This window comes from Sarcophilus harrisii, chromosome 3, assembly GCF_902635505.1.
Source record: "Sarcophilus harrisii chromosome 3, mSarHar1.11, whole genome shotgun sequence".
In the NCBI taxonomy this organism is placed as follows: domain Eukaryota; kingdom Metazoa; phylum Chordata; class Mammalia; order Dasyuromorphia; family Dasyuridae; genus Sarcophilus; species Sarcophilus harrisii.
Genome location: NC_045428.1, coordinates 550,087,116 through 550,105,766, shown reverse-complemented (window position 1 = coordinate 550,105,766; position 18,651 = coordinate 550,087,116). Strand labels below are relative to the sequence as shown.

At 38.4% G+C, this 18,651-nt stretch overlaps 2 protein-coding genes across 2 annotated transcripts; both read left to right on the top strand.

The window, feature by feature from the left end:
* The first annotated feature begins 265 nt into the window (after window positions 1-265).
* LOC116422799 (L-amino-acid oxidase-like) lies at window positions 266-4,135 on the top strand. Its single transcript, XM_031962360.1, has 2 exons — window positions 266-1,009; window positions 4,027-4,135. Exons 1-2 carry the CDS (start codon window positions 776-778, stop codon window positions 4,078-4,080), a joined length of 288 nt encoding a protein of 95 aa, XP_031818220.1. The 5' UTR covers window positions 266-775; the 3' UTR covers window positions 4,081-4,135.
* Window positions 4,136-7,156: 3,021 nt separating this feature from the next.
* On the top strand, window positions 7,157-12,203 carry LOC100918118 (L-amino-acid oxidase-like). Its single transcript, XM_031962359.1, has 3 exons — window positions 7,157-7,493; window positions 8,347-8,483; window positions 10,498-12,203. Exons 2-3 carry the CDS (start codon window positions 8,392-8,394, stop codon window positions 11,402-11,404), a joined length of 999 nt encoding a protein of 332 aa, XP_031818219.1. The 5' UTR covers window positions 7,157-7,493; window positions 8,347-8,391; the 3' UTR covers window positions 11,405-12,203.
* The last annotated feature ends 6,448 nt before the right edge of the window (window positions 12,204-18,651 follow it).

Sequence of the window (18,651 nt, the reverse complement as noted above, 5' to 3'; positions counted from 1 at the left end):
AAGGGGGTTGCCAAATCTCACTGCTGCTTCCAGTGAGAATATGATCCTATGGCCAAGGCAACCTGTGTACAGGTTGTGACTACAACTCCAAGTGTATCCATACCTGCTTCTTTGTCACTGTTTTTCTCCAAAGGACTTTGAGATAGGTAAAAATAATAAAACAGAATCAGTGATGTCTTGATTTGTACATAAATTGCATTTAAATGAAGCAGAACTGCATGAAGTCATTGCCCTTACTCTCTCTTCCAGAGTTATCACAGTCCAGTGACCGGACAGAGTCAAGATGACTACTCAAGAAGCAATGGATTACCATTGCAACTTTGATGTCTAACCAAGTTCTAAACACTACACAGTGCCTGCTTCAGCTGTCTTCCTAGCCATGGGAACAAGTTGTTCTCGTGTGCCTATTTCACCAGGGAAATTCTTTACATTCTTGGGATAGACACCTCCCTAACTTACTGATGGGTTTCAAACCCCTCAATTACCCTCAACCAGGCTTAGCCCAAGTGCTGAAATGGTTTACCAGGGTGTGGTCACTGTGAATATTACAGCTTCCTGGAGCCACGGGTGAGAGTTGATTGGATTATCCATATCTCTAGATGGAGAAATTGAGGTTTAGAGACTGTTCAAATTCAATCTTGGCTCAGAGTCAAGAAATATTTCCAGTTCAGTTTGACTTCAATGAAAAGAATGAGAAGCCAAGCCCAGGGTAAGCTAAGTTGGAGGAAGGGAATGTCTTGGCCCTGACCTTTCTGCATATTCCCATCTTCAGGAAATGAATATTTTGTCCACAGGTGTCCTGACCTTGGCCTTCATCCTGGCCATTTCTAATTGCCATGGCTATTCTGACCTTCTTGCCAAGTGCTTTCATGACCCTGAATATGAAGCTATTCTGAAAATTGCCCAGGAGGGACTTGGAACCTCTGCCTTTAAGAAGCATATCCTGATGGTGGGAGCTGGGATGTCCGGATTGATAGCAGCCAAAACCCTTCAGGATGCTGGACACAAGGTGAGGGGGCAATCAATCCATCCACAAACATTAATCAACCACCTACTCTCAGCCAGACTTGGAGTTTCCCCAGGACATGTCCCTGGCTTCTTCAAAAGATGGGCTCTAACAATGTAACATGGAAGCCAAAGAAAAAACTGAATCCTAACTGTGGAGCTGGGACAAAAACTTTTCCTTCTCTTGTTCCCCCCTCCAAACTATAAGCTCCATGAGGATAGCCTGAGATCTTCCTCTTACTCTGTAAAGGCATACCCTAGATATATTCTTCCATTTTCTCTCCAAACCACGGTCTGGATTTGCTCTGTTTCTTTTTGCCTTCGAGTGTTTTCCTTTTTCTTTCTGTTTCTCAGTCTCTACATCTAGCTCTCTGCCCCTCCCCATCCCATCGCCACACACAGTGTAGGTTGGAGGTAAGATCCATAAAAGAAAAAAATACTAATAATACAGGCTCATAGTTTTCAGTTGTTTAAAAAAACTCTGTGTGAATTTAGGGAAAATATTTAACTCTTCTGAGATTCAACAACTTCACCTATTTGAGAGGAAACAAAATCATAGAGATCTAGGTCCTGCTCTCACAGAAAACAGTCTGAGGAAAACAGAACAAGAAACAAACTCAGAACCTCTTCATGGAACAAGAGATTTGAGGAAGAAAACAAAGGAACAGACTTTTCTCCTATTTTCAGAGAACTCATGGTCTCAGGAGACAGATAAGACTCCTGCTTCCTTTTTTTGTAAATTTTCTATCCTGCTTCCTTCAAATATTCTCAAATTCTGCAAATGCTTGGCAAACAATACATTCTTGAGCACATATGAATAAGTATTAGACTATAAGGGTCTAGACAATGTTAGAATGGATGATCTTTGAGCTCCCTTTCAACTCTGAGTTTCTGTTCATAGGGGCATTGACTTGACTCTAGTGATTAAGGAAGATTTCCTGGAAACAGTAGTCCTTAGTTAAGATTTGTCCAGGGAGAAGGGATCAAAATGTAAATAGAAAGCATGAATAAGTAAGAGCTTTAAATATAATTTCTCCCCTAATTTCCAACACAGGTAATCCCCATTCATAATGCTTGCCCCAAACCAACCCACCACCACCTTTAGGTCGCTACTCTACAGCTAGCCAACCATAGTAGGCTAAGGTCTTTCTTTTGTCGTTACTTATTTTAAATCTCATCTTTCAAGACAAGGATCTTTCTGCCTTCCAAGATGAAGAACAGAGTTCCCCAAAGGGAAAATAATTTGCCTCAATCAGTGCAGAAGTAGGCCTTGAGCTCAATGCCCTTGATTGCCAGGACAATGCTTTCTCCTGCACCATATCTCATGCTCTATTTTTCTAGTAAAATGTACACTCTGCTGCAGCTATAATTAGAATTGTTTAGAATGTATATGCAGCTACTATAAAAGACCACAGGTCCTGGAATACTACATATTAACAATCAAAATAACTAAACCTATGACCAAAACTGTCATATCCAACAAAACTAAGCATAATATTGAATGAAAAAAATGTACATTCAACAAATGTACAGATTTTCAAAATTTTGTCTCAACCAAAACTGAATTCAACAGAAAATTTAATATATCAGAGCTAACATCAAAGGCTAATTTCAAGCAATTCAACAAGAATAAACCGTGTATGTTTTATATGTGGAAGTGTAAACTGTACATATAAGATAATCAATAATTAGGTAGTTCAAAAGAAATATTGGAGCAGAGGTGAATATGATCTGACTCTAAAAAGTAAAATTGTCCAGAAAAAGATAAAAATAACAATTATGCCAAGTGAATGATGTACAGAGGAAAAACTGATACAGAGATATTAAAGGCTGGGAGGAGAGCTGGAGGTTCTGAAAACTTACTCACATTGGAGTTGAGTTATATAGTGAACAATACAATATATAACATGAAGAGTATAGCATTTTCCAAAATCTATAAAGAAATAGAGAGGGAATAGAATAAAGTGGGGTACAGAAGGGTGTTTAGATTTATTATAGTGAGACAAAATTATAAATTAATGGAAAAGGGATAAAAAAGAAAGGAAAGGGTAGTATAGGATAAGATGGGGTATAAAAGGATATTTAGATAAATAGAAGTGAGATAAAATGTGTAAAATAATGGGAATGTGATAAAGGCAGAGGGAAGTGGTGGGGGGGGAGAGAAGATAAGGGAGGGAACCATGAGTAGGGGAAAGTTAAGTAACAGCAAGTTTAGTTAAGATGTATATATGTATACACACATATACATATTATATGTATATATAATCTGTACTTAACTATGGCCTGCTTGGGGAAAGTGGGAATGGGGGAGAAAAAAGATTAAAGTAAAAAGTGCACAGCAAAGAACAAAAGAATTACTTACAAGGAAGCAAAGATGGGACATGAATATAATGTCTTCTATTATTATATATACCTTCTTAAAATGGAAATTTATTATTACATATATATATATATCGAATCCTCTCTGATGTTGTATAGAGCACATGATAATGTCTATTTTGTTTTTCCTTTTTCTGTCTTTTTTCTTCTATTTGTTTTTTTTCTCATTTTGTATTTACTTTAAAACAAATAATTACTTTTTTTAAAAAAAAAGGAAAATTAAGACAAAATATATAAAAAGTAACTTCTAGGGTAAGGGAACAATGCTAATACATTAAACTTAAAATTATCCAAACTAAGAAAAAATAAAATAAAATGTACCTTTCTTAGAGGCAGAGAACATAACACTTTTTGTATTTATTTCCCCAACGTCTAGCAAATGTAGTAGGTACTTAATAAGTAATTCATTAGTTTAATGCATGCTGACATAAAGGGAATGAGGACTTCTCTGGGCTTTCTCTCTCCACTCTTAAGTACTTTCAAATGGGACTATATATAGGACACAGAGTAGGTCCTCCCTCTATACTATTTTTGTTCATTCATGAATGACATACTTTCATCTCAAACTAGGGAGAATGGAAGGATGAGAAGATATGCTGTCGGTTAAGTCTTGTCTTAATGAGGTGCCCTTCCTGAATCTAGGTGACAATCTTGGAAGCCAAGCACAAAATTGGGGGAAGAGTTGCAACATTCTGAAGCCCAGAGAATGACTGGTACATTGAACTGGGTCCTATGAGGTTACCAGCCAACCAGAGGTAAGACCTGGGATATAGAATCTAAATTGGATTCAGGGATTGAATATAACAAAGATAACTTGGGCAGTTATCTCCAATAATGAACATTCCAGAGTCCTATTAAATAGCCCTTGGGAAATGGGTAAAACGGAGATTATGATCTATATTTGATGAAGGAGTTCAGAGATCTCAAGATACAACATTCCAAAGCTAATATAACAGCAGACACAGCACAAAATACTGTGGTGTTCTTTATCCCAGATGAAAGCTCTCCCTGCTTACATAGGGTTGCCACCAGGGTCTGCTCAGAAAGCAAACTATACCAGGGGGTCCAAATTTGGTTTTGAAAGTAAGTTTAACAGAGCAAGGCATGTAAATGACTGAGAAAAACCTGAAAGTTCTAGAGAAAGGAGGATGAACAAAACAGAAAGAAGAGACAAGAAGTAGGGATAAGAAGGGTCAGAGACAAAGGAAGAGAGTATAGCCATAGATATGGTGGTGATATAGAAAGCTGGGGAAAGAACCAGCAGAGGGATACTTGGGGTTGTAATCCCAGAATAGGGAGGGAAAATTTACCCTCTCCAGTAGCTTGGTGTAGTTTGGAGAAAAAAAAATTAGGAGATTTGCATCCTAGTCCCAACTTTGCCACTTTACTAACTGTGTGACTTTGAACTAGTTACTTGGCCTCCCTAAGTTTTGGTATTCTGATCATTAGGCATCTAGGTGTCACACTAGTAGCACAATCTTGAACCTAGAAACAGAGTCATTCAGCTCTGTCTCAGACACTTACTACTTGTGTCACCCTTGACAAGTCATTCTGTCTCAGGTTACTAAACTATAAAATGGGAATAATAGGAGTAGCTACCTCCCAAGGTAGTTGCAAGGATTAAATGAGATAACATTTATAAACATTTAGTACAATTGTGGCACATAGTAGGTATTTCATAAAGATTTGTTTCCTTCTTTCTTTCAACTATTTAAATATCCCACCTATCTCATAGGAGTGTTGTGAGAAAAATTCTTGGTTAACAATCAAACGATATATAATTATGAATTATGCTTGAAATTCTTGGACATCAGAGATGGAAGGGAGGACCTTAGAGATAATGCAGCACAACTCTCTGTTCCCTCATTTTATGGGTGAGGATACTGAAATTCCAAGAAGGTAAGTGACTTGCTAAAGTTTACTGAGGGAATTAATTCGTTTAAGATACTGGGCACAAATCCAATCTACAAGTTTTCAGGACCAAGGAGAGTTCTGAACTGCAGAGTATGATGGAGAGGGCTGTTCTGTTTATAATTAGATGAGCTGAGTTGGAAATCTGGTTCTTCTTAATTGCCTTCATCTGTAACATGAAGGAGTTGCACTTAATTCTCTCTAATTTCTATCCCTTTCCGTTCTCAATTATGATCCAAAGAAATATTTGCAATGCTATGCAACCCTTAAAGCACTATATGGCTAGTTATTATTGTTATTGTCTTGTGATTTCTGATCCCATTCTCTAATATAACTTACACCAAGTATTCTATTTTCTGTTTTTGCTTAAACTATTATTCAACAGAAATTACAGCTTCCTACTCTACTTCCCTTCATCTCCTTTCATCTTCCCCCTTCCACCCTCCCATGAATCATTCCAATTAATGATATAGCCCAGAGAGAGGAAAAGAGTTCTGGAGTGTTAGGAGACATGGATTCAAATTCCCAATTCTGATACTTGTTGTGTGCCCTTGATCTACCCCTTTCCCTTTGCTGGGCCCTCAGTTTCCCACTCTATACAATGAAGGGGTGGATTAGGTAATATCTAAAGTCCTTTCTGCCTCCAAAAAGCTATGAGTGTATGGTGGAATTCCTTAAAATAGACATCTAGAAGAAAAAGGAACTATTCTGAACCACAATGAATTTTCTTTCCAGCCAAGATACCTCAATTCTCTAAATAGTCTCAGAATTTCCAACAATCAATTAAAGGAGAAAATACATGTTTCTATAGCAGTTGATTTTGTTCCAGGCACCTTTGCTAAGCATTTTATCAGTATTATCTCATTTGATCCTCACAACAACCTTGGGAGGTAATGCTGTTATTCTCTCCATTTCATACCAATGAGAAATCTATAACAGTCAGAGGAAGTGACCTGCCCAGAGTCACACTGGTGATTATCTGAGGAGATGATTTGAACCCAGGTTTCCCCAAGGCCAACCCCAGAACTGTGTCACTTGTACCACTGGTGCTTCAGTTATTCAAGAAAGGTCAGCAACTATACCTTTCCCTGGGGCCAAAATCAAAGTGAAATTGACCCCCGAAAATAGGAGAAAGCAGAGGCTAGACTTCAAGAAAAACATATTGATCAGAGCTCTTTGGAGAGGGGAAGGAGTGGTAATTTTGGAGTTCTTTTCTGGGGAAATCACTACCATGGTTGAGCCATGAGGTGACCAAGCCTGGTGTTCTTGTTGGGGTTCTCTTCTTTCTGTATCCCAGGCTGGTCCGATTCTATGTGGAGAAGCTTGGTCTGAAAATGAACACCTTTATCCAGTCCAGTAATAATACCTGATATTATGTCAATGGCCGCCAGCATAGGACTTCAGATGTGTTGGCCAACCCCGACATTCTGGGATACTCTGTGAAACCTGATGAGTCAGGCAAGATGCCCATTACACTCTACAAAGAAGCAATAGCTAAGGTGAATGACAGACTACTCATTCAGTCACCTCCTAACCCCCACATCTTGTCAATTAGATGCTAGTTCTCTGTGGAAGCAACCAGTCTAACCAATCACACCTAACTTGTGTCTCTGAAGCCTCTGCTCATTCTTGTTTTCTTATCAGGCTTTATTCCAGAATAGGGTAGAGGGACAACTGAGCTCTTGAAAGCTTTTCTGTCCTTTGTCTCATCAGTACCCCACTTCAGACCTCCCGGACTTTTTCTGTGATTATCCACTCTCAGAAAATAAGTGACTCAAGAGACGTGTTTCCAGAAGGCCCTCGAGGAAACAGATTCTTGCTAAAATTTCAGGTCATATGGCAAATAGATATGCCCTGAAATTATGATGCCCTGAATTTCTATCCTGGTGTATAGTTAAAAACTGGGCCAATCCTGTTCCATCCCTTCTACTCTCCCTAAGCTCCAATTCTTAATTCAGGCCCTCAAACAATTTCTCCATATTGTACCTCTTCTTTCTGATACAACTCTGCCATGTCCTTTCTGCTTTGGGAAGAAGAATACAGAGGGAAGGAGTTTGGGCCAATGGCAGCAATAAACCTCAGGTGTCTTGGCTGCTCCTTTATTAACTCATGTCACCCCTTCCCTTTAGGTGGTGGAAAAACTGAGGCTTACCAACTGTAGCCATCTGTTGTCTACGTATGACTCCTTCTCCACTAAGGTATGAATTGTGGGAAATGGGGGAGGGGATAAGGAATTCTCCACATGGGCAGCCCTTTTTGTAGTGGCTAGAAACTGAAAACTGAATGGATGCCCATCAGTTGGAGAATGGCTGAATAAATTGTGGTATATGAATATTATGGAATATTATTTTTCTATAAGAAATGACCAACAGTATGATTTCAGAAAGGCCTGGAGAGACTTACATGAACTGATGCTGAGTGAAATGAGCAGGACCAGGAGATCATTATATACTTCAACAACAATACTATATGATGACCAGTTCTGATGGACCTGGCCATCTTCAGCAATGAGATCAATCAAATCATTTCCAATGGAGCAGTAATGAACTGAACCAGCTACACCCAGAGAAAGAACTCTGGGAGATGACTAAAAACCATTACATTGAATTCCCAATCCCTATATTTAGGCCCACCTGCATTTTTTATTTCCTTCACAAGCTAATTGTACAATATTTCAGAGTCTGATTCTTTTTGTACAGCAAAATAACGGTTTGGTCATGTATACTTATTGTGTATCTAATTTATATTTTAATATATTTAACATCTACTGGTCATCCTGCCATCTGGGGGAGGGGGTGGGGGTAAGAGATGAAAAATTGGAACAAGAGGTTTGGCAATTGTTAATGCTGTAAAGTTACCCATGCATATATCCTGTAAATAAAAGGCTATTAAATTTAAAAAAAAAAATATATATATATATAATAACACAAGTAAAAAAAAAAAAAAAGGAATTCTCCACATGGTTCAACCCCATATCTATATCCCTTCCCTTGTTGTTCCTCCTTTCTACCATCCCCTGCATCTCCTTTACCCCCTCTGCTCTTCACCCAGGTCTACCTGCTAAAGGAGGGGAAGCTGAGCAAGGGAGCTGTCCGGATGATTGGGGATATCATGAATGAAGATGCAGGCTACTACAAATCATTCCTGCAATCCCTGAGGAGTGAGATTTTTTACTCTCATTCAGATGGGTGAGTAGAACATGAACATGAAGTTCATGTTGGGAGGTGAGGGGTAGGTCACTATTGCTACTATGTTAGGAGCTCCCCAGTGGTGAAATGCCTATTATGTGCCAGACACTGTGCTAAGTTCTTTACAAATATTATCGCATTTGGTTCTCACAACAACCTTGGGGAGGAGGTAGAAAAAGAAGCGTGTTCTCTCTCCCCACATTCAGTACAGTTCTTTCCAAGTAGCCAAGGGATCTTCAGGGAGCAATAATAATGATAGAAAATTGTGCATAGGGGCATCAGAGAAGTTTAAGCAAAGCATAATAGGAGGTCCAGGGGAAAAAATCATTAAAATCATTATAGAAGAGAGAATATGGGGAAACTTCATGGAGGGGATGTCATTTTAATTCAAAGGATAGGCATGAAAAGGAAAGGGAGGGAGGATATTCCAGGAATGGAGATAGTAGGAGTAAGAATGAAGTAGTAGAAAAGCAGAGGGTATATTTAGAAGCAGAGAGTTGTCCTGTTTAGAGCAGCAAGTATGAATGGAAAGGAGGAGTGGGAAAAGATAATCTGTAAAGTAGATTTAATCTGGATAAGTCTGGGAAATACCAGGAGAATCTTTAGCCACAAAAGTGTCCTGATGGCCTCATGCATGATGGACAATCATTCTCCCATCTTCATAAGCAATAAGCATGAGAAAATGATGGGCATGTTGCTAGGGGACATGGCAATTAAAATGGTGCCAGGCTGTGGCCAGCCTTGAATATCAGGATAAAGACTAACAGCTGGAAGCCTGAAGTATGACATGTCCAGGTCTAGTCACCAAAAAACCCCACAAAACTTTTGTCAGTGATACAGTGGCTAGGAGAGAAAAGAGAAGTAGTAGTAGTTGTTGTTGTTCAGTTGTGTCTAACGCTTCACAGCTCCATCTTTTTGGCAAAGATTCTGGAGTGGTTTCTTGTTTCCTTCTCCAGCTAATTTTATAGATGAGGAAACTGAAGTAAACAGGGTTAAGTGACTTGCCTGGGGTCACACAACCTAGAAGTGTCTGAGGCCTAATTTGAACTCATAAAGACAAGTCTCCCTGATTCTAGGTTCAGCACCCTCTCCACTGTGACATTTAGCTAGAAAGACATTTAGCTAGAGGATGGAACAAATTTAAGAAGCTCTTGAAGGAGGTTGGGCCAATGGTGACACAGGCCCATTTTAAATATGGGAAAAGAAAAGAGGAGGAATATAAATGTGAGAATTCTCATAGAGCTTTTCCAAACTGGCTTCCCCTTGGGACTTCTGAGATCAGAATTAAAAAGTTCATAAGATTTAGAGCTTGAAGAGACTTCAAAGGCCAAGAATCAAATCTCCTAATCTTATACATGAAGAAACTGGGTCCAGAGGTTAAGTAACCTTCCCAAGGTCACATTAATAGCAGTCAGCAGAGTTGGAATTTGAACATAAGTCTTTAACTCCAGAGTCAATACTCTTCTCATTGCTTCAATATCCCAGAATTAGGGCTAGGAAATGGACAGAATTATCCTTTCAGGTCCCCCACACCTGCTTCTCTTGCCACTGCCCCAAGCTGACTATCTCCTCTCTTGTCAGAGATAAGTCGCTGATCCAAGGATCTATAACCTTTTCTACTAGTCATACAATTGAGTGAGTTCTATGGACCCCTTTAGTTTTAAATGCACAAAAGCAAAGGAAATCAATTATACTGAAATACAGCTATCAAAATATTTTTATATGAGGTGCATGTACCCTATGTTAAGAACACCTACTTTAACTAGTTAAACAGATTTTCCTTTCTCTGGGGGTATTTGTTTTTTTTTTTTTTAATTCAAGCCTGACTGGGAAAATTTTTCGCTCCAAGAATCTTACTGATGATGATAGGATTTCAGTCTCTATGACAGGCAAATTGGGTGATATTTGGGAATATCAAACGACCTCTAGGACCACCCCATAGATGGCCACATACATTGTCTCTCTAGAGGGCTAGAGTATCCTCTTACCTTCTCCTTTTCTTCTCTGGGGACAGCTTTGATGAAATCACTGGTGGCTTTGATCAGCTCCCCAATGCCCTCTACCACACATTGAAACCTGGCACTGTCTCACTGAGGACAACAGTGGAGAAGGTAGAAATGGTTGGGCCCCAGGTCAAGATTACATACCAGAGGGGAAGACGTTCTTCAGACCAGTCCTCCATCACAGGTGACTTTGCCATCATCTCTTCATCAGCCAAGGCCACACGCCTCATCCAGTTTGAGCCACCACTCTCTTTGGCCAAGCAAGATGCCCTTTGTTCTATTCATTACACCAGTGCCACCAAGGTGGCCCTGGCCTGCAAAGAGCGCTTCTGGGAACGAGATGGCATCAAAGCTGGGGCAACCATCACAGACCTGCCCACTAGATTCATCTACTATCCCAGCCATAATTTCTCTGGCAATATAGGCGTCCTTTTAGCCTCCTATACTTTGGGTGATGACTGTACCTTTTTTCTGGGCATGAAACATAAGAAGTTGGTGGACTTGGTGCTGGGTGACTTGGCAACTATCCATCAGAGGTCAAAAAAGGAGCTCCAGGATTTGTGTGAGACATCTGTGGTGAAACGCTGGTCCCTAGACCCATTCACCTTGGGTGGATTCTCAGAGTTCAACCCTTACCAATTTGTTGACTATGCAGAAACACTCTTCCAACCTGAAGGTAACATTCACTTTGCTGGTGAGCACACATGCCAGCCCAATAACTGGATAGACACAGCAATCAAATCTGGGATCAAGGCAGCCCAGAACATACAGGCAGCCATTGATGCTGCTACTGACTATGATGTGGCTGACTGTGATGAGGACTATGATGTTGATGTAGTTTTGAATAAGGGATTAACTTTCTTTCAAGGGATTAAAGGAAAATTCCAAAAGGTCTGCTCATCACAAAGTGGCCCTTGAGAGGTCAGGGGATAGAAGGAGGTAGAAATGAGAAGTAGGAAATATGTGATATAGCATAACCTAAGGCAATTTGCCCATAAGTTTATAAGCAATTGATCATTATGAGAGACATTTCTGGGTATTAAAAAATTAAGCATTAGAACCGAATCACAAAATCAAAATAACCAAAAAGGACGTTAGAGGCCATCTAGTCTGAACCATACTTCACTCTCCCCTAAAAAAATAATCCTTTTTTTCTTCCAAGAGAATCAGGGGCTTGACCTCTTGTTGCTGTTCTCTATGCAATGGATTTGAGGACATAATAGAGCAAAGTTTGACTTTCTGGCATAATTCAGAGATAAAAGAGTTAAGTGAGAGGAGTGGTAGATCAGTGAGACCACTCCCAGTGGTTCTGAAAGCAATTGTTTAAAATTGGATGTTCCAGCAGGCCTAGAAGCAAAACTTCTTAGGGGCACACATCTTTTCTAAAACCTATTCTGGCTAACAGATGTGGACTGAAAGCTACCTGGCCAAGCTCCCTAAATAGGCTCCAGCTCCTTTGGATAACCCCAGGGCAGAGAGTCAAGGGTAAGAGAATCATTTCTTTGCCATGGGGAATAGTGACAGGCATGGGATCTAAATTTATCTGACTACTCAACTCATCTCTCCAGGAGGAAAAAAAAAGGCCACTATCTCATTAAATGACGTGTTAAAATAAATCAGCAAATATATCTCCCAGGACTGAATAAATGATATTTCTTACATATCTTTACACTTATTTTTTTTCAAATATATATATAGCTACTGTATGATTTTTAAAAAATTTAAAAATCATTTAAATGAATCACTAACTGAATCAGTCAATCAACAAGCATTTATCAAGTACCTACTATGTACCAGGTACTGTATTGTGCATGTGGGGAAATGGTATAAGGATAAAATAGAACCAATTCTGCCCTCAAATAAATGTTTTAACAGGGGAAACATATATACATATAAGTACAAAACAGCTGGTTGTTGTTCTTCATTCTCTAAGTGGATCAAAATGACATTGCTATGTTAGAATCAAATTACAGTCTGTCTGATTATAGTTGATCAGGCCAATAAGAGGTTGGAAGGCTCTACCACAGGTCAGACACAAATGGTCCATATGAACATTTGGGGTGGATTCTCTAATTTTGCATATCTCTCATTTCTTTTGAGCTACTGAAATTCTTCCTTTCTTATAAAGCAGAGCATTTTTTTTTTCGGAAGCAATTGGAGTTAAGTGACTTGCCCAGGGTCACAACTAGGAAGTATTAAGTGTCTGAGGTCGGATTTAAACTCAGGTCCTCCTGACTTTAGGACCGGCACTATATTCACTATGCCATCTAATTGCCACCTAGCAGAGTACCTTTTAAAGCAGGCATGCCTTCTGGATGGTCCTTTGCTGGCTTCTTCCAAGTTATGTAATCATTTCCAAAGTTCTTCATAGAGACTTTTAGCGTACAGTTATATCACTTTTTCTTCTTTTTAAATAAATTTTTTTAATTTTCAAAATATATGCAAAAATAGTTTCGACATTCATCCTTGCAAAACCTTGTGTCCATATTTTTCTCCCTCCCTTACCCCCACCCCTCCTCTAGACAGCAAGTAATCCAATATAAGTTAAACATGCATTTCTTCTAATATATTTCCACATTTATCATAATAACAAGAAAAATCAGATCAAAAAGAAAAAAATGAGAAAAAAACAAAAAGCAAGCAAATGACAACAAAAAGTGAAAAGACTATGTTATACCCCACATTCAGTCCCCACAGTCCTTTCTCTGGGTGCAAATGGCTCTCTCCATCACAAGTTTATTGGAACTGGCCTGAATCACCTCCTTGCTGAAAAGAGCCACATCCATCAGGATTGTGTATCACTTCTGACCAGCATGTGAACACCTCCCTTTCGCAAGTTTTCTATAAAAGTCTTTTAGGCAATCTAATAGTTGGCATTTGAACAATGAAGCCATCCCATGAGAGTTGTGTCCTTTCCAGAACAGTTTGAAAACTTGGCAGTTCAGCTCAAGAAAAGACCTCAATGTCCAGTACCTCATCCTGTCATGTGATTTTTAGAATCTTCTTAAGGCAATTCAAATGAAAACCATTCAGTTTTCCAGCAGGGCACTTATATCCCATCCAGGTTTCACAGAAATACAACAATGAAATTAGTACAACAGCTCTGTAGATCTTCAGTTTAATAGACAGTCTAATACTTCTTTCTCACACTTTGGAACCTTCCAAACACTAGCTAGTTTTGGCAATGCATGCATATACTTCATTATGCAAATGAAGTTTTCCCTTGTTATAACTTCAGATAAGTCTGTGTCCTGGATATAAGTCCAAGGACTATATCTTGCTATCATCACAAGCAATGTCTCTTCTTTTTCTTTCATAGGAAATTTATATTGAGTCTTTTTTACCAGCAGATTTAAGCAAAATACACTGAAGGAACTTCATAAAGAAGGAACTGCAGTATAAACTGGGGCCTTTGGACTTTTGGTTACATGACTTCCATTCCAATGTCAAAATTTTTTGACAAGATTTTCCAGTGGACCAGCAAAACTCAAGCTGTGAAGGCCTATTCAAGTGTTATGTATTCTAGTATTGTGGAACATCTGGGACACAAAATGAAAATGAACAGCTTAAATGAACATTGGGAGTGAGCTGCCAGGATGCAGGAGGAATTGATGTTATTGAATTTTTCATATATGATGTCTCCCCTTTAGAGGAGTCCCTGCTCACAGAGAGCAGGGACTGTTTGTATTCTCAGCACTTAGTACAGGGATTTGTTTTGTAATGTTTTGTTTTGTATTGCATTGTTTTGACCTTTTGGTTCATGGTGTTTATGTTTGCTGAATTTTCTTGATGGTATGTTAATCTCCCTTCTAAAACTAGTACATCATGGCACAAATGACAAAGGTAAAAAAGGATGCACATCAGTAATCCTATAAAAGAGCATAGAAAGAGAATAAAGGCCCACTGATCTATATTTTCATATATTATGATTTTGAAGTGGAGACAGAAATCTATTTCTTGAGATTGAAAAATTGGCCCAAGCCAAGCGCTACTCCCTCAATTATTTTACTGTTTCATAGACCTGTGCAGTGATTGATCATTACTGTCCTTTGATTTATCTTGGATGGTTGAATAGAACCTCTTCAAAGGCTTCAAGTAGGAAATTGTGGCATTAAAATGTGATATTCTACTTTATTTCATTAAGATTTAATTAAGGCTCTTTTTCTCTCATTAGGCCTACAACCTATTTCACCCTTATAAGTCACTCACCTCCCACTGTAGGGGAGACTTACTTAAGTAAAAGTCAAATGTATTCCAGGAAACATTGATGTCAGATATTCTAGAAAATATAAATTGTTGCTGTGAAAAATCCTCAAGACCTAGATTATAAAAATTCCTCATTCTCTAAATCCAACCAATGGTAATTTGACAAGGCCTACATTGCTAATGACAGACTGTATTTCTTTACTACAAAAGAATTAACTGCCTTGACAGTGAGGTGGGCAGCCCTAGATCTCATTTATTGGAAATTGCTAGTTTTGCTAATAAATTGGCCACACTTGCTTCTGTTTCTCTCATTCATAGATTTCAGTAACAACAGGATTTTAAGCAATAATGTTCATCTTTACCATAAGCATATTCTCTAGTTTTAAGTCCTAAACTCTCAGATGCACTTTCATATGACAAAGGTCTGGCTCCCTGATTATCACAAATTGTCTTCAAAAATCCCATTGTAATCATTATAGCTTTGAACTCACATGACCTATAACAGTGGTGTCAAATTCAAAAAGAAAAAAGAGCTGCTAAACCATACATTAGAATCCTTTGGGGCTGTATATAGACATAGTTTAAAAATTTAATAATGTGCTCCATTCAAATTGTTGTGGGACACAGGAAGTCTGTCAGCCACATGTTTTTGACACCTTTGGCTTTTAGAATATTCTCTCTAACCCTCCCTGATCCAATGGGAGACACTGAACTCATTGATAACTGATGTCATTACCCTTCTCTGATAGACAGTATTAACTTAGTCTGGGATTGAATGAATGAAAAATCATCTTTTAAGTGTTTTATTTATGTCTGACATTGTGCTAATTAGTGAAGATGCAAATAGAAAAAATGAGATAGTCCCTGCTCTTAAGGATTTAATACTGTAATTGAAGAAGAAAGCATGTATAAGAAGGTTCAGCTGAAAAGCACAAGGACAGACCTCAAAATCCTAAAGGTTCGTTGTTAGAGCAGATGGAAAGACATAGCTAAGATGACAGGTACTGTAAGACAAAGGCAGATGGTAAGGACATCAGAAATAATAGCCTCTTTCTGATGGAGTCTCCCTTCTCATCTATGCCTCCATGAACAATCAAACAATAGGAGAAAGAAGAAAGCAAAGGAGGGACACATATGGTTGCATATGTTTTCAGATTTTTTATTTATGTTTGAGAAATTGAAAGCCATCCAAATCATCTCTGATTGTCTCAGTGACAATTCATTTCAAAGTCAAGATCTTCCATCTGAATATGGCATAAAAGTCATCCCCAGGAAATCTCCTACTGGAAAATGCAAAAGACATCATGCAAATTATATTATATGACTAAAAACTTTTCATAGCAATCACACTAAAAAGTATCCCATATAAATTACATTTGCATGTAATGTATAATCTATATTAGATTACTGACTGTTTTAGAGAGGCAGAAGTAAGGGAGGGAAAAAGAAAATTTAAAACTCAAAATCTTACAAAAATAGTTGAAAACTATCTTTGAGACTTCCAGGGGCAGAGCCAAGATGGTGGAGAGCAAACAAGACTCTGTAACCTCTTCTAACTTTCTCTCAAACCAACAGCAGATTAAGCCTCTAAACTGATTTTGAAGTCAAAGAATCCACAAATATTTGGAGTACTACACATTTCTAGAAGAAGATACCTAGGAAGAACTTCAGAACAGGTCTGTTTCACTCTGGCAGGGGGATAATCTGTGTAGCCCAGACCACAGCACAGGGAGACTGGGCAAGGAGCTGGGGCAGCAAGTCAGAGCTTTGCAGTTCCACACACCTGGAAATCTTCTGTGAGCCTCTTAGGCTACTCTGTCCTGGTTGCAAGCAGGTGGTTTGATAGATTTGCTACTGATGGCAAACAGTAAACCACTGAGTCCCAGAAGACCGCTGCACCTAGCCGCCATTATCTAGCAATGGAAATCAATCAGCGGGATTGGGGAAATGGGGAAATGAAATGAAATCATTGCAAGAAAGAATGGGGAAAAATGGGAAAAGAATGCAATGAAGAAAAAAAATTAATTGGCCAATTGCAAAAGGAGCTAAAAAAGGTAACTGAAGAAAACAATACACTAAAAATTAGAATTAAACAAATGGAAGTGAATGACTCAATAAGTCTTCAAGAATCAGTCAAACAAAAACTAAAAAAAAAAATGAAAAAAAATAGAAGAAAAAATGAAATATCTCCTAGGAAAAACAACTGACCTGGAAAGTAAATCTAGGAAAGACAATCTAAGGATTATTGGGCTTTCTGAAAGCCATGATGAGAAAAAGAACCTAGACATTATCTTACAAGAAATCATAAAAGAAAACTGCCCTGATATTTTAGAATCAGAAGGTAAAGTAGCCATGGAAAGAACCCACCGATCACCTCCTGAAAGAGACCCCAAAATTAAATCCCCAAGTAATATTGTGGCAAAATTTCAGAATTATCGTACCAAGGAAAAGATACTCCAAGCAGCCAGAAAGACACAATTTAAATATCAAGAAGCTACAATTAGGATTACCCAGGACCTAGCAACTTCCACCTTAAAGGATTGAAGGGCCTGGAATCTGATATTCCAAAAAGCAAAGGAACTGGGATTGCAGCCAAGAATAAGCTATCCAGCTAAAATGAGCATTTTCTTTTAGGCAAGAAGATAAATATTCAATGATATAAACGAATTTCACCTATTTCTAATGAAAAGACCAGAATTGAACAAAAAATTTGAGCTCCAAACACAGAATTCAAGAGAAGAATAAAAAGGTGTGGAAGGTCATAGACAGTGGGGAAACTCTGGGTGAAGTATAAGACCCTTCAGCCCAGAGCGAACCTGCTAACAAAATCTGGTTTGGCTCCCCATCTCACATAAGGACTCTCTACCTTCCTGAGAAGTCAGGGGACGGTGACAACTTGTGTTGTGATTGAAGCAGTGTGATATCAGGTGGAAAAGAGTGACACCAGGTGGCAATCTACATTCAATAGCAGCAAGTTGTTCATGTAATCCCACATGTTCAGCATATACTTAGCACATGCCTAGTATTGTTTTGGTTACATAAGGGTATTAGGATATATAAGAATGAAAGAACTGGAAATAAATGGACTCCATATTTCCACCATTCTCAGGAGTCTCGCCTCATCACTTCTCCCCTAAGGTGGCATGTTTTAATCACCCTGGCATGAGGGCTCTAGAAAGCAAGACACAATATTTTAATCACCCCATGTGGGGGCTGTAGAAAGCACAGTATGTTTTGTCACCTCAACTGGGGATTCTAGAAAGGACACAACAAAAAGGTAAAAAGGAAAGAACTCTTGAGAACTATATTTCTGTTATGGCTATACTTAGAGAATGTGAGTATACTTTGATTTTATTATGATAATATGAAAAAGAAACTAGAGGTAGAAAGGGGATCATACTGGAAGAAGAGGAAAAAGGAGGCAAAATAAGGGGAAATTACATCTCACAAAGAGGCAAAGAAAGCCTATTATAATTAAAAGAAAAAAGGGAGGGGGATGAGCATTGTGTGAATCTTACTCTCATTAGATTTGGCTCTAAGAGAGAATATCAGACATATTTGGTATCATAAAGAAACTTGTCTCACCTTATAGGGAAGTAGAAGGAAAAGGGGGGAAAGAAAGGGAAAGACTTTTGCATGCCAAAATTACCCATTTTATCTTTCGTAATAATTTTTTTATTAAAGATCTTTTTATATTTACAAAACATAAGCATGGGTAATTTTTCAATATTGACCCTTGCAAAATCTTCTGTTCCAAATTTTACCATCCTTCCCCCCACTTCCTCACCTAGATGGCAAAGAGTCCACTGCATGTTAAATATGTTAAAATATATGCCAAATCAAATATATGTATACATATTTATACAGTTATCTTGTTGCACAAGAAAAATCGGATCAAAAAGGGGAAAAAAACCCTGAGAAAGAAAACAAAATGCAAGCAAACAACAACAGAAAGAGTG

Coding starts and splice junctions, on each gene's coding strand:
- LOC100918118 (XM_031962359.1), top strand. CDS start 8,392: ATGATTGGGGATATCATGAATGAAGATGCAGGCTACTACAAATCATTC. Junction 8,484..10,497: donor TTTTACTCTCATTCAGATGG/GTGAGTAGAACA, acceptor CTCTGGGGACAG/CTTTGATGAAATCACTGGTG.
- LOC116422799 (XM_031962360.1), top strand. CDS start 776: ATGAATATTTTGTCCACAGGTGTCCTGACCTTGGCCTTCATCCTGGCC. Junction 1,010..4,026: donor TTCAGGATGCTGGACACAAG/GTGAGGGGGCAA, acceptor TCCTGAATCTAG/GTGACAATCTTGGAAGCCAA.